A 14722-nucleotide genomic window follows, 5' to 3' on the forward strand; every position below is an offset into this window, starting at 1 on the left:
ATGGAAAACAATATGGAGGCTCCTTAAAAATTAAAAATAGAATTACCATATGACCCAGTAATTCCACTTCTGTGTACTGATATGAGAAAACACTAACTTGACATATGCAGCCCTATATTCACTGCAACATTACTTACAATAGCCAAGATATGGAAGCAACCTGTGTCCATTGAGAGACAAATGGATAAAGATGTGATATATATATATACATATACATATATATTATTTTAATCAGCCATAAAAAAGAATGAAATCTTGCCATTTGTGATAATATGGATGGATTTAGAGAGTATTATGCTAAGTGAAATAAGGTCACAGTTTGTATTCCCAGTCAGACAGAGAAAGACAAATTCCATATTATTTCACTTATATGTGGAATCTAAAAAAAAAGTAAATGAACAAACAAAACAAATGCATAGATACAGAGAAAATTTTGATGGTTGACTGATGGAAGAAGTGTTGGGGGCAATGGGTGAAAAGGGGGAAGGGATTAAGAAGTACAAATTGGCCTGGACAGTGTGGCTCACTGGTTGAGCAACAACCAATGAACCAGAAGGTCACGGTTCAATTCCCAGTCAGGGCACATGCCTGGGTTGCAGGCTCAATCCTCTGTGGGGGGCATGTAGGAGGCAGCAGATCAATGATTCTTATCATTGATGTTCCTCTCTCTCACGTCCTCTCTGAAATCAATAAAGATACATTAAAAAAAGAAGTATAAATTGGCCCAGCCAATATAGCTCAGTAGTTGAGCACCAACCTATGAACCAGAAGGTCACAGTTCAATTCTGGGTCAGACCACATGCCAAGGTTGAAGGCTTGACCCCCAGTAGAGGGCTTGCAGGAGTCAGCCTGATTCTTATCATTGATGTTTCTATCTCTCTTTCCTCTTCCTTCCTCTATGTCTCTATCTCTTCCTTCCTCTTTGAAGTCTATATATATAACTTTTTAAAGCAAGTTAAACTTTAAAAAAAGTACAAATTGCCAGTTATAAAAATAGGATAGGGATATAAAGTACAGCACAGGGAATATAGTCGGTAATCTATGTATATGAAAAGCTAATATGCTAAAGTGTCCAACCGTCCAACCGGTTGCTCTGATGCACACTGACCACCAGAGGTCCGACACTCAACACAGGAGCTGCCGTGATGCACACAGAGAAACAGCATCATGGACCTGGCACCCACAAAGCAACACTCAGCTTCCCCCAAATGGGACACAAGCCCCGCCACCACCCCAGAAAGACAGCCCACCAAATCGCAGCCAACACTGCCAAGACCCCATGGTGCAAAATGGAGCCCACAACCCAGCCCAGCCCAGAAACGGGTCGATGTGGGACCTGGGTAATGAGGTCACATAGCAACACCTGGCTTCCTCTCCCTAGCAACAACTAGCCTCCTTGCAGTTTCTTCAGCCCAGGAACAGGACTTGCTTTATAGCCAGGTGCAAACATTTCGCACTTTAACCAAATGTCTGTGAAGTGTTTTCTTGTGCCTCATCTCATTTGATCCTCACAGAAGTCCTGGAGTCTGTCAATAGGAGGCTCGGTGCAATCCTATTTTCTTTTCATTAGCCAGAAAATGGAGATTTAGAAAGCTTAGAAACTTGACCCGACTGAAAAGAAGTAAGAAATGGTGGACCTTGAAATTGACTTCAGGTTCTCTCACTGCACAGAATATAGTCAAACACTGCTGTAAATATTTTACCCTTTGTTCTCCCTGTGTGATCTACAATAATAATCTGCTTTGTGTTGATACATACTGTTGTGTTGCTGACAATTACCTGAAAGAGAAGTTGGGGTACTTCACTGGGCTGGAAAAAGTTTAGCTAAATCAAAAAGCAGGTCTAATTAAGCAAGTTTATTCTATATCTATAAAAGGCTAAGTTGACTTGTGCATGTGCGATACATATAAAGCTCTTGCTGGCGCCAATCATGCGTGTGTGTTTCCATCTGTCATTGTTGATCGTGAATTTGGTTGACACTTGTATTATAGAGAAAGGGTAAATAGTGATATTAAAATATTTCTTCTAATTAATTTCCTTTCAATGTGCACGACTTCGTGCACCAGGCCACTAGTACTGTAATGACAATGTATGGTGTCACATGGGTAGTAGACATATCAGTGTGTTCACAAGTTATATAAATGCCTAATCTCTGTGTCGTACACCTGAAACTAATATAATTGTATGTCAACTGTAATTGAAAAACTTTTTTAATTAACAAAAAAAGATAATGGAAGATTCTCAGCACAGTCACAGCACTCAAGAAATGTTTATCAACCTCCCTACTACCCACCCACCACCAATTTGCATCTGCAAGAAGACCTCTTAAGGACAGAAAGCCCACTATTTCCAGAGTAATGCATTCCTTGGTCTCAGCAGTTCTGACCAGTTTGAAAGTATTTCTGAAACTTCCACCCTCTGGCCCAGAAAACAAACAGATCTAATCTCTCTTGACTTTCTACTTTTCAGATACTTGAAGACTTCTGCCCAAGGTCTTATTCCAGACCAGTATCTTCCACTCCTTCCATTGTTCCTCCTTTGCCCTGGTTTTAAAGGTCTTTATCCTCATGCTCCTCATGCACCTGGTCTGTCTGATTGTGGCTCTTTTAGAGTATGTCACCCAAGACTGACCAAATGTCTGTGGTACCATCAGAGCAAAGAAAGACTGTAGCTTCTTCGTAGGACCTACTGCCTTGCATTCACACAGGAAAGTTCTTGGCACCTGCTATTGACTCACTGAGCTTGCAGTCAACTAAAACCTCCAAGATTTTTAAATATGTGCTATGTTGGAGCATTTCTACCCTCCCTTCTGTTTTTGAGCCAACTTCAGGTCAGCTAAGGACAGGCCTTAGGCCTCCCACTTACTACATATTTTAGGATATGTGGAAAAAAAGAATAGAAGTTGGAAGTTAGTCTAAAACCACCACAACCAGAGTACATTTGGAAAAAGGCCAGCATTTGTATATAAAGACTATAGCGCTGAGCAAATTGTGTGTGTGTGTGTGTGTGTGTGTGTGTGTGTGTGTGTACACGTAATGTGATCTCAATTGAGCAAAAAAATGTACACGCACAGCCCAAGCCAGTTTGCCTCAGTGGCTAGAACGCTGGCCCATGGACCAAAGGGTCAGGGCATGGGTGGGAGGCAACCAATCGATGTGTCTCTCTCACATCGATGTTTCTCTCTCTCTCTGTGTCTCTCCCCCTCCCACTCTCTCTAAAAACAAAAAAAATCAATGGAAAAATATCCTCAGTAAGGATTAACAAAACAAAACAAAAATGTACATGCACATATGCACAAAAGGCTAGAATGAAATTGAGTATATTAATAATGGTTTTTTCTCAGTGACAAGACTTGAGGTGGTTTCTAGTTACACTTTTCCATAATTTCCCAAATTGTATGTGTTGTTTATATTACTTTTATAATCAAGATCTTTTTTCAGCAAAATCAGAAAAAATCATTTAAAATATCAGAGAAATGGAATAACAAAAAAAAAATGAGAAAAGTTAACATTAATAAGAAACAAAGATAACAGACTAGGAAAAAACATTTGTAATATATAAAACAAAGGATTTGTATTGGGAACATCTAAAGGATTTTTAACAAATCAATAAGAAAAAAAAAACCACTAGAAAAATGTGCAAAGAATATAAATAGGCAATCACAGAAAAGGAAATACAAATTGCCAAATAAATATACAAAAAGATGCCCAACATCAGTAGTAACCAGGGAAATAGAAATTAAAACTGAGATTGGCAACAATTTTCAAGCTTCATAATAACAAAAGAATGTAAATTGGCACAGCCACTTTACAGGCAATTGGACATCTATTAAATCCATATCTCCGCAATGCCCCTTCTAATTATCTACCATAACTCCATGTGCATATGGAGGTATATACAAAGATAATTACATAATATTGCTAATAAAAAATAACTTGGAATCAACCTAAATGCCTGCCAGTAGGGGAATGGCTAAATAGAATGTGACATCCTATATAATAAAAGGGTAATATGCAAATTGACCAAATGGTGAAACGATCGGTCGCTATGATGCACACTGACCACCAGAGTGCAGACACTCAACGCAGGAGCTGCTTCCTGGTGGTCAGTGCGCTCCCACAGGGGGAGCGCCATTCAGCCAAAAGCCAGGCTCAAGGCTGTCAAGTGCAGCGGTGGTGGCAGGAGCCTCTCCCACCTCCACTGCAGGTGGCCGGTATGGAGCAAGGGGTCCTGAACTGCGAGAGCCCCGGACTACAAGAGGGATGTCTGACTGCCATTTTGGACGGATCCCCCAGGCAGGCGGACATCCCCCGAGGGGTCCTGGACTGCATGAAGGCGAAAGCCAGGCTGAAGGACCCCCCCACCCCCCGGCCCCTGCACGAATCTTGTGTACCGGGCATCTAGCACTCGCATAATGGAATTGTGTAGAGAATTTTAAAGAAGTGGTCTGATCTATATATTACTATAGAAATATCTCAAAATCATATTATTGAAAGAAAACAGCAAGTTGCAGCAATGTGATTATATATATATATATATATATATATATATATATATATATATACTTTTTTTTTAATTCTTCCCCCAAATGCATAACTTCGGTCTAATCATGAAAACTCATCGTCAATCCCAAATTGACGGACATTCAACAAAAAACCTGACCTGGACTCTTCAAAAGTGTCAAGATCATGAAAGCCAAGGAAAGACTGAGAACTGTCACAGATTGGAGGAGACTGTGGAAACAAGACAACTAAATGCAATGTGGGATCCTGGATGGGATCCTAGAACAGAAAAGGACAACAGTGGAATAACTGGTAAAGTTCTAATGAAGTCTATAGTTTAGTTAATAGTATTGTACCAATGTTAATTCCTTAGTTTTAATCATTGAACCAAGGTTATATAAGCCATTAACATTCGGAGAGTCTGAGTGAAGGGTACACTGAAACTTTCTATACTATCTTTGCAACTCTTCTGTAAATCTAAAATTATTTCAAAATAAAATGTTAAAACAAAATGCAGACATGAATGCCATTATTTCCCATCATTACTGCTGTAGGAAAAGTCTTTGTCACCTCTACATTCACGCCCTGAAACCTAATCCCCGATGTATTTGGAGGTGGGGCTTTGGGGAGGTAATTAGGTCATGGGGCAGAGCATTCTAAATGGAATGAATGCCCTTATAAAAGAGACCCCAGAAAGCTCCCACATCCCTCCACCCTGTGAAGACACAGCAAGAAGAGGACTGTCTCTGAACCAGGAAGTGGGCCTTCACCAGACACCAAATCTACTAGTGCCTTGCTCTTGGACTTCCCAGCCTCTAGAGCTGTGAAAAATAAATTTCTATTGTTTACAAGCCGCCCAGTCTATAATACTCTGTTATGGCAGCCCAACCTAAGACAATCACACATTAACTTTGTGAAATAGTTTTGAACAGATTATAAAGCTACATGCCAAACTCCTATCAGAAATTATCTCTAAAGATAGGGGTTGCCCTAGCTGGTTTGCTCAGTGGATAGAGCGTCAGCCTGCAGACAGAAGGGTCCCAGGTTCCATTCCGGCCAAGGGCATATGCCCGGGGTTGCGGGCTCAACCCCCAGTGGGGGTCGTGCAGGAGGCAGCCAATCAATGATTCTCATCATTGATGTTTCTCTCTCTCTCTCCCTCTTCCTTCCTTTCTGAAATCAATAAAGAAATATAAAAAAATTAATTTTTCATTACACAGGCAATCTATGAGTACATTTATCTTTTAAAACATTAAAACTGCCCCTCCACACTTCTTGCTGCTGGGCCACAGCTCAGAGTCCCAGGGCGTGGTGATCATCTGTGCTGTTTTCCTCCTCATCTTCTGCTTCATCCCTTTCCCTTTCTGAACTGCTTGTGGGGGAGCAGTGGAAAGACTTCCCCTGCCATGAATCTGTGGCCCTGATAGGTATGCTTCTTGTCATCTGCTGCTTTGTTTTCCTGGGCTTTTTTCCTCGGATGATGTCCTGAATCTACGCTGGTGCCATAAGCTGCCACAGCCCACAGCTGCCTCACTACTTCTCCTTATGGTCTAGTTCACCAGCTTTGGCAACACGACCATGTGGTGATCGAGCCCGCAACCCGGGCATGTGCCCTTGGCCGGAGTCGAACCCAGGACCCTTCAGTCCGCAGGCCGATGCTCTATCCACTGAGCCAAACTGGCTAGGGCGAAAAATTAATTTTTAAAAATGCAAAAGAAAGCAAAAGGACAGAACATTTGGTTTCCTGACTTTCAAAAGTAAAGCAAGTATCCCAAGTTGCCAACCTCACATGCCAACAACCTTCTAAAAGAGGGCTCGGGAGCCTGAGGAAGCAATGAGAAGCCCTAGGCAGCTTGCTTGGGGTCTCTAACTGAACGTTGCCTGAAGGGCCTTGGCAGTGCTTGGCAAGAGAAGCCATCCCACTGCGGCCTTGGAGGCCTCTCACCAAACTTCCTGCCCGCGCATCCACATGGCTGTCCGTTGCCTCTGATTCCCCAGAATACCATCAACTCTGAGTCACTCTGAATGTGAGCAGCATTCACAGGCCACTCATCAGGTTTCTGTTTCTTGGCAGAAGCTCTCACAGAAATGCAAGCATAGCTTAACACCCTGGCCTGGGGCCTAGAAACAGCCTTCTGCTGCCCACAAATCTTTCTGCCAGGAAGTGTTTGGTCTTAGTTCCTTCCAATCAGCTCAGAGTTCTCCTCTTTTTTTTTCTTTCTTTTTTTTTAATCTTTCTCTAACAGCATAGGGTCAGCACTTACTGTGATAAGTCCCAGTACAGGCACTATGTGAGAAGATAATCAGAACACATTTAGTCTAAATAGAACTATCTAATCCAACCCGAGAGATGAGACATACATAAAAGACTTAGGAGCACCTACATCTCTTCAAAAATATGCTTTGAGCTCCTACCACGTGCCTAACACTGATCAACAGAGATACGAGTGTCTGCCCTCCTGGAGGTTTCTGACTGCTTGGGAAGATGGGCTTTCAATAAACAATTATTTTACTACAACTTTGGTAAGTGCTATGCAGGAAAAGTAAACGATGCTATGAGGGAGAATGGGATAGGGGCTAGATTTTGAAGGAGAGAGAGGGTCAGGAGACATTTCCCTGAAGAAGTAACATCTCAGCTGAAACCTGAAGGATGATTAGGACTTAAGTAAAAAGTGAGAGAAGGGTTTTCCTGGAGGGATGGGGAATTCCTGAAATAGGGACCAGTAGGTACAAAGGCCCTAAAGTAGAGATGAGCTTTGGGTGTATCTGTGGAGAGATTAGGAGCCTAGAAAGAATGGGAGAAATAGCTAAAAATGGTCCTGGAAGGAGGCAGGTAGACCTCCCAGAGCGTTGTAGACCATATAAATGATCTGGAACCTTACCGTAAGTGCCATGGAGAGTAATTAAGGGCTTTAAGCAGAGTATGGGGCAGGGATCAGATCTGCAGTTTAAATGAATGGAATGTAACAACTAATCGATTGCCTCATACACTCATGAAAATTAATTTACTTGACGCAAGCAAAAATTTCTTATATGCCTGTTGGAAACTTGCATTGAATTTTTACAGAGTGAGAGAGACAAGATCTGCAACTTTTATCACAATTGTTTTATTTATGGAATACCTACCAGGTGGTAGGTAGACACTGGAAATCCAAATTGATCCCCTAGCTACAGTTTACCCCAGAGTGGCTGAACATCTAGTTCAGAAATCAGACATGGGTAAAACATGAAGGTATGCCTGATTCATGACCCCAAAGAGCCTCAGAATTTCAGGAGAGATGGATTACTGAGGAGAAAGTAGAGTCAGAATCAGACACACAGAGATACTACTTTATGCCTGCTAGGATAGCTACAATAAAAATTTTTAAAAAGGTAAAATGGGGTAGCCTCTGTAGAAAACAGTTTGGTGGTTCCTCAAAAAGCTAAACATAAAGTCACCATATGATCCAGCAATTCCACTTCTGGGTACTAGTATATACCCAAAATGAAAACAGGGACTCAGATACTTGTATGCCATCATAGTAGCATTATTCACAGTGATCAAAAGTAGAAGCAACTCAAGTGCCCGTCAGCACATGCATGGATAAACAAAATATTATCCATGCATGTGCCGGATTACACACATCCAGTAACGTACTTGTTCTTAACCCGTGTAAGGGATAAGAACACGCTCTCATCAGCAACAATAGCTCATGACAACCCTGATTCTCAGAAACGTCAGGAAGCCTGGATTCTCGGTGGTGTTCTTTGTGCAGTGCACCTTCCTGGAGAGAGAACAGTATTTCTCAGTAGTGTCAGAGAATTAGTCCTGCACCTTAGCCATCCCCTCCAGCCCTGATTCATGCTGAGCCCTGCTTGGGTTCCACTCTAGTCCTTCCCAATGATACTGAACACCCACTTTGTCTTTTTAAGATTGGGCTTTGGTAAGCAAGAAAGTGGCTCTGGCTCTCAGACCTAAAAAGTGAGGCCTCACCCAAGGATATACAACAGCCATTTGAACAGGGATTTGTAACAGTAATGTATTATTTTCTTCAATCGGTGGTTCTCAAAATTTACCAGGAATAAGGGTTGACAGGGGAGCTTTCTAAAAGGCAGATCCCAGAGCCTATCCCAGTCTCTGGCCCTGGGCCTGAGAACTTGAAATTTAAACAAACTCCCTAGCTAATTCTGATGCAGATGGTCCACGAGTCGTCTGATAATGCTAACTACCTACCTCATGCCTGCTTACGACAGTAATCAATGTTGCCATGACAGGAGCCAATCCGAGCCACCTCCTGCTGCTGCCTGCTGCCCAGGCAACAATTGACTTTTTGGGTCTCTTCCTTGTTTGCTAGCCCAAGGAGCCCCTGTGAACAATAGCCTTCTGATACTGCAGAAATTACCATCGACCCAAACAAAGAAACTGATTCATGGTTGCAGAATCAGGGATTATGAATTCCTACGTCATCTCACTTTCAGAACACCAGTCTCTTAATCCCCTTTCTTGGCTCCACTTCAGATGTCAGGTAGTCGCCCTCAGTGACTGCATTTCATTGGCGTGAACAGGGTGCAGTCCCCAAGACCCAGACAGTTTTCCAAGCCTGCCACAAGTCAGGGTCCTCCCTGACCTGGCACCTACAGAGTGTCTTGTAATACGTGTCCTATTGATTGAAAAGTAAATACATCTTCTCTCATATAAGTATAGATCGTTCCGTTTATTACTTTTACTTGCAGCAAACCCAAAAGAGAGCTTGTCAACTAATTTTTTTGGTCAGATACTATCTAAAAAAAAAAAAATCCATAATAATAGGAGAGAGACTAGGTTAAGTACTAGGATCTGCACTTAATTCCTTAGCAGGTGTGGTAAACAGAATAATGGCCTAACCCATGGAACCTGCAACTATGTTAGTTACATGGCAAATGAGAATTAAGATAGGAGATGAGCCCTAGCCAGTGTGGTTCAATGGATAGAGCATCGGCCTGCGGACTGAAGGATAGCAGGTTCGATTCCGGTCAAGGGCATATACCTGGGTTGTGGGCTCAATCCCTAGTAGGGGGTGTGCAGGAGGCAGCCAATCAATGATTCTCTCTCATCATTGATGTTTCTATCTCTCTCTCTCCCTCTCCCTCTCTGAAATCAATAATAATAAAAAAAAAAGATAGCAGATGGAATTAAGTTTGTTAACCAGTTGACCTTATATAAGGAGAGTATCCTGAAATTTCCTGGTGGATCCCATGTAATCACAAGGCTCCTTAAGTGTAAAAAGAGGAACAAGAGTCAGTGTCAGAGTGATGAGATATGAGAAAGACTTGATGGTCATTGCTAGCTATTAAGATGGAAGGGGCCATGGGCCATGGAATACCTGCAGACTCTACAACAGCCGTGGGCAAACTACGGCCTACGGGCCAGATCCGGCCCATTTGAAATGAATAAAACTATTGAAAAAAAAGACCGTACCCTTTTATGTAATGATGTTTACTTTGAATTTATATTAGTTCACACAAACACTCCATCCATGCTTTTGTTCTGGCCCTCCGGTCCAGTTTAAGAACCCATTGTGGCCCTCGGGTCAAAAAGTTTGCCCACCCCTGCTCTAGAAGCTGGAAAAGGAAAGAACATTGATTCTCCTCTAGAGCTTCCAGAAGGAACACAGGAACACAACCATATGACACTTTTTGTTAAAATAAATCTTTATTGTTCAGATTATTGCAGATGTTCCTCTTTTTTCCCCCCATAGCTCCCCTCCACCAGGTTCTTACCCCCCCCATACCCTAACCCCCCCCCCCCGCAACAGTCCTCATCCATAGGTATGTGATTTTTGTCCAATCTCTTCCCACACTCCTCACACCCCTTTCCCCCCAAGAATTGTCAGCCCACTCCTTTTCTATGCCCCTGATTCTATTATATTCACCAGTTTATTCTGTTCATCAGATTTTTTTTATTGATTTGATTTTTAGATTCACTTGTTGATAGATATGTATTTGTTGTCATTTTGTTGTTCGTAATTTTTATCTTTACCTTTTTCTTCTTCTTCCTCTTCTTAAAGAATACCTTTCAGCATTTCATATAATCCTGTTTGGGTGGTGATGAACTCCTTTAGCTTTTTCTTGTCTGGGAAGCTCTTTATCTGACCTTCAATTCTGAATGATAGCTTTGCTGGTTAGAGTAATCTTGGTTGTAGGTTCTTGCTATTCATCATTGTGAATATTTCTTGCCACTCCCTTCTGGCCTGCATAGTTTCTATTGAGAAATCAGCTGACAGTCGTATAGGTACTCCCTTGTAGGTAACTAACTGTTTTTCTCTTGCTGCTTTTAAGATTCTTTGTCTTTTGCCCTTGGCATTTTAACTATGATGTGTCTTGGTGTGGTCCTCTTTGGATTCCTCTTGTTTGGAGTTCTCTGCACTTCCTGGATTTGTAAGTCTATTTCTTTCAACAGGTTGGGGGAGCTTTCTGTCATTATTTCTTCTAATAGGTTTTCAATATCTTGCTCTTTCTCTTCTTCTGGCACCCCCATAATTTGAATGTTGGTACCCTTGAAGCTGTCCCAGAGGCACCTTACACTATCTCCATATTTTTGGATTCTTTTTGCTTTTTGCTTTTCCGGTTGGGTGTTTTTTGCTTCCACGTATTTCAAATCTTTGATTTGATTCTTGGAATCCTCTAGTCTATTGTTGAATTTCTGTATATTATTCTTTATTTCAGACAGTGTATGCTTAATTTCTGACTGGTCCTTTTCCATTTTTTTGGCATTCTCATTAAGATCCTTGAAGGTCTCACTAAGTTCCTCAGAGGTCTCACTAAGTTCCTCAGAGGTTTCTAGAAGATTCTTGAGTAACCTTATAACTGTGGTTTTGAACTCTATATCCAGTAGTTTGCTTTCCTCCATTTCTTTCATTCATGACATGTTTCTTTGTCTCCGCATTTTGGCTGCTTCCAAAATGTTGATACGAGTGGCTTTGTGTGGTAGGTATCCTATAGGGCCCAGTGGCTCAACCTCCCCAATCACCTTAGGTGGACACTCTTGGTGCACCCCTTTGTGGGCTGGGTGCACAGTCTTGTTGTAGTTAAGTCTTGATTACTATTGGTATAACTTGGAGGAATTGACCTCCAGGCCAGTTGGCTGTGAGGACCCGCTGTGTCTATAGTGGAAGAACTGCTGTGCTGAAGACAACCTTATGGGGCAGGACTTGCTTCATTGGGGCTTTGGTGCTCACTGAGTCTGCCTCTTGAGTGTGTCCTTTATGAATGTGAGGAGTTGAAATCTGGTATCTGACCACTGGGTACACTGGTTCCTGGATCTCCAAGGAGGTGCAAAGTCAGTCACTGCCTGAGGCCACCCAGCAGGAGCTACAATGAGATCTGCAGATTTCTCCTTTTTGTTTGGGGTTTGGAAGTTTTGGAGCTCTCTGACCCAGCTGCAGTTTGTTAGGTTAGGCTGTGAAAGGACAAGCCATTCATATGCAAAAGCCACTGCGCACAGCTTGGGTGGGTTTGTAAATTGGGTGGGGCGGGGTCTCAGGGAATCACCAGGGCAGAGCAAACAGTGATGGCTGCCAGTCAGCTGTCTCTGCATCTCTGAGTCTCCACGTCTCCAAGTCCCCGAGTCCCGAGCCCCCACACAGTAACCATGATCCCTGCTCGCACCTCTGGAAGAAAGCCACCCTTGCTTTCTGACCCAATGTCAGACAGTCCAGTTTCTCCCCGTAGGAGTCTGGGTCCCCAGAGTCTCGCTGGAAACTGGAGTTCAGAGCAGTTGGGAGCTTGTATCTCCCTTCAAATTGAAAAAAAAACAGCACACTCAGTTGCCAGCCCGTTTCGCACGCCTCTGTACCTCTGCTCTTCCGCATCTCTGCACCTCCTACCCAGTCTCAATGCGCTTTTTTCTTTCCTTCTAGTTGTAGAACTTCCACTCAGCCAGCTTTCCCGTGGTTCTGGATGATAGCCATTTTGTCTTTTAGTTGTAGATTTGGTGTGGTTGTGAGAGGCAGCATGTACAGGTGTATACCTTATGCCACCATCTTGGTTCTCCTAACACTTTGATTTTAACCCACTGAAAACCATTTCAGACTTCTAACCTCCAGGTTTCCAGGAGCCTTGTCTTTTTTTGTTGTTGTTGTTACTCAAAAAAGCTTCATTTTAAAATTTATTTAGCTTTCTGACTCTGTGCTTGTGCCTTCAACACTTTCACAACGATTTTCTGCTCCTCAATAAGGAAAGCACCCTTGATCCTGTCCCGGACACATTTAGCACACATGGATCCACCGTAGGCCCTGCTGATGTGTTTTTTCGTTTTAGACAACCTCATTAGAACTTTAGGTCTCACAGCACGAACTCCGCGAAGTCGGCCTGGGCACACGCCACACGCAGACCTGGGTGCTTTCCCAACCTTCTTGGTATAAAGGTAAACAATCCTATTACCAGGGGTTCGGGGCAGCCTGGTTTTGTTGGAGGCTGTGTTGTAGGACAGCCTCCGACGGTATGTCAAACGCTGGACCATGGTGAATACCTAAACAGAAGTCACTGTCCCCGGAAGAGCCAGGAGCCTTGTCTTTGAACCAGGTAAACTGATTCAGAAAACCTGAATGTTTTTAAAAACTTTTTGAAAGGACAGATTATATTTTGAAGAGCCAAGTTCATGTACATTTTGTGGGGAGGGGCTTAAATGTTGATGTGTTTTGTTTGTTTTCCCCTTTTCTCTTAAATGAAAGATAACATATGTACATATATGCAGAAAAATGCACAAATTATTTTCACAAAGTAAACACACCTATTTGGTCAGCATCCAAATCAAGGTATAAAAGCTAACCAGAAGCTTAAAAACTCACGGCATACCCCCTCCTAGGTACTACTTCACTTCCCATGGATAATGACTACTCTGACTTTCAAGTCCATGTATGTATTTTCGCCTGTTTTTGAACTTTATGTAAACAGACTCATACAGTATGCATGCTATTGTGACTGGCTTCTTTCACTTAACATTGTATTTATAAGATGCATCCATATGTAGCAATCATTTGTCTATTTTCTTTTTTAAAATATATATATATATATTTTTAAATATATTTTATTGATTTTTCACAGAGAGGAAGGGAGAGAGATAGAGTTAGAAACATCGATGAGAGAGAAACATCGATCAGCTGCCTCTTGCACATCCCCCACCGGGAATGTGCCCGCAACCCAGGTACATGCCCTTGACCGGAATCGAACCCGGGACCTCTCAGTCCGCAGGCTGACGCTCTATCCACTGAGCCAAACCGGTTTCGGCTTCTTTTTTAAAATATATTTTTATTGATTTTAGAGAAGAAGGGAGAGGGAGAGAGAGAAAAACATCAATGATGAGAGAGAATCATTGATCGGCTGCCTCCTGCACGCCCCCAACTGGTGATAAAGCAACAACCTGGGCATGTGCCCTTGACCAGAACCAAACCCAGAACCCTTCAGTTCGCAGGCCGACGACACTCTATCCACTGAGCCAAATTGGTTAGGGCTCATTTGTCTATTTTCGTCGTTCTATAGTATTCCATTGTGTGAGTATAACACAATTTATCCATGTTTTTAAAAAAGGGAAACTGTGGATTAAGAGTGGTTTCACCCCCATCCAGGACTTCTGACTTCTTATCTGCTTATAAGTAACTGTCAATCTCCAAGCGAAGATAGAATATCCAGAATTTGCCAAATGTATTTGACCATGAAACCTTTTTTTCTTCAAAGTATCTAATGAGACTGATATTTTGTAGGACATGCTTCAGGAAACCCTGGTCCGGAGAAATGGTTTTGATATTGTATTCCTTAATGCTGCCTAAGGAATGAGAGTTGAGATCAACTGGATCCCACTTCTGCTTCAACACACCTCCACTTTTATCTGTTTTAAGAATGGATTCCCCATAGGGGTATGGGTGTGTGTGTGTGTGTGTGTGTGTGTGTGTGTGTGCCATATGTCTATGTTGAAAAAAAGTGGTTGCCTTAAAAAAAATTTGTCTGAAAGCTACAAGTTTACTCGCTAAAGGACCTCTCAGAAGGCCTTTACACAGACTCAAGTTCCAGGCTACAAGAGTTTCCTGACCTTACCCGAAGTTCATTGCTCTTGCCAGGCTCTGTCAAAGGGCCAGCTGCTTCTCTGATTCTGCCAGTGGTGCTGTGGAAAGAACTCAAAAGAGATCATAGACAGCAGCTCAATGCAGATCAGACAGCTTAGTTCATAGGCAGCTTCTGTCTATGGAATCAGAGGCTAAAAATAA

The 14722-nt window shown here is 42.4% G+C and overlaps 2 protein-coding genes across 2 annotated transcripts in view; both read right to left on the reverse strand.

Annotated features, from left to right (window-relative positions):
- Positions 1-14722, reverse strand: part of NT5C2 (5'-nucleotidase, cytosolic II) — a 139811-nt gene that overhangs the window by 88884 nt on the left and 36205 nt on the right. The window lies entirely within an intron of this gene.
- LOC132214291 (large ribosomal subunit protein eL34-like) lies at positions 12615-13040 on the reverse strand. The gene has a single exon (XM_059661272.1). It carries the CDS (start codon positions 12979-12981, stop codon positions 12628-12630), a length of 354 nt encoding a protein of 117 aa, XP_059517255.1. The 5' UTR covers positions 12982-13040; the 3' UTR covers positions 12615-12627.

Source organism: Myotis daubentonii, chromosome 13, assembly GCF_963259705.1.
Source record: "Myotis daubentonii chromosome 13, mMyoDau2.1, whole genome shotgun sequence".
Classification (NCBI taxonomy): Eukaryota; Metazoa; Chordata; class Mammalia; order Chiroptera; family Vespertilionidae; genus Myotis; species Myotis daubentonii.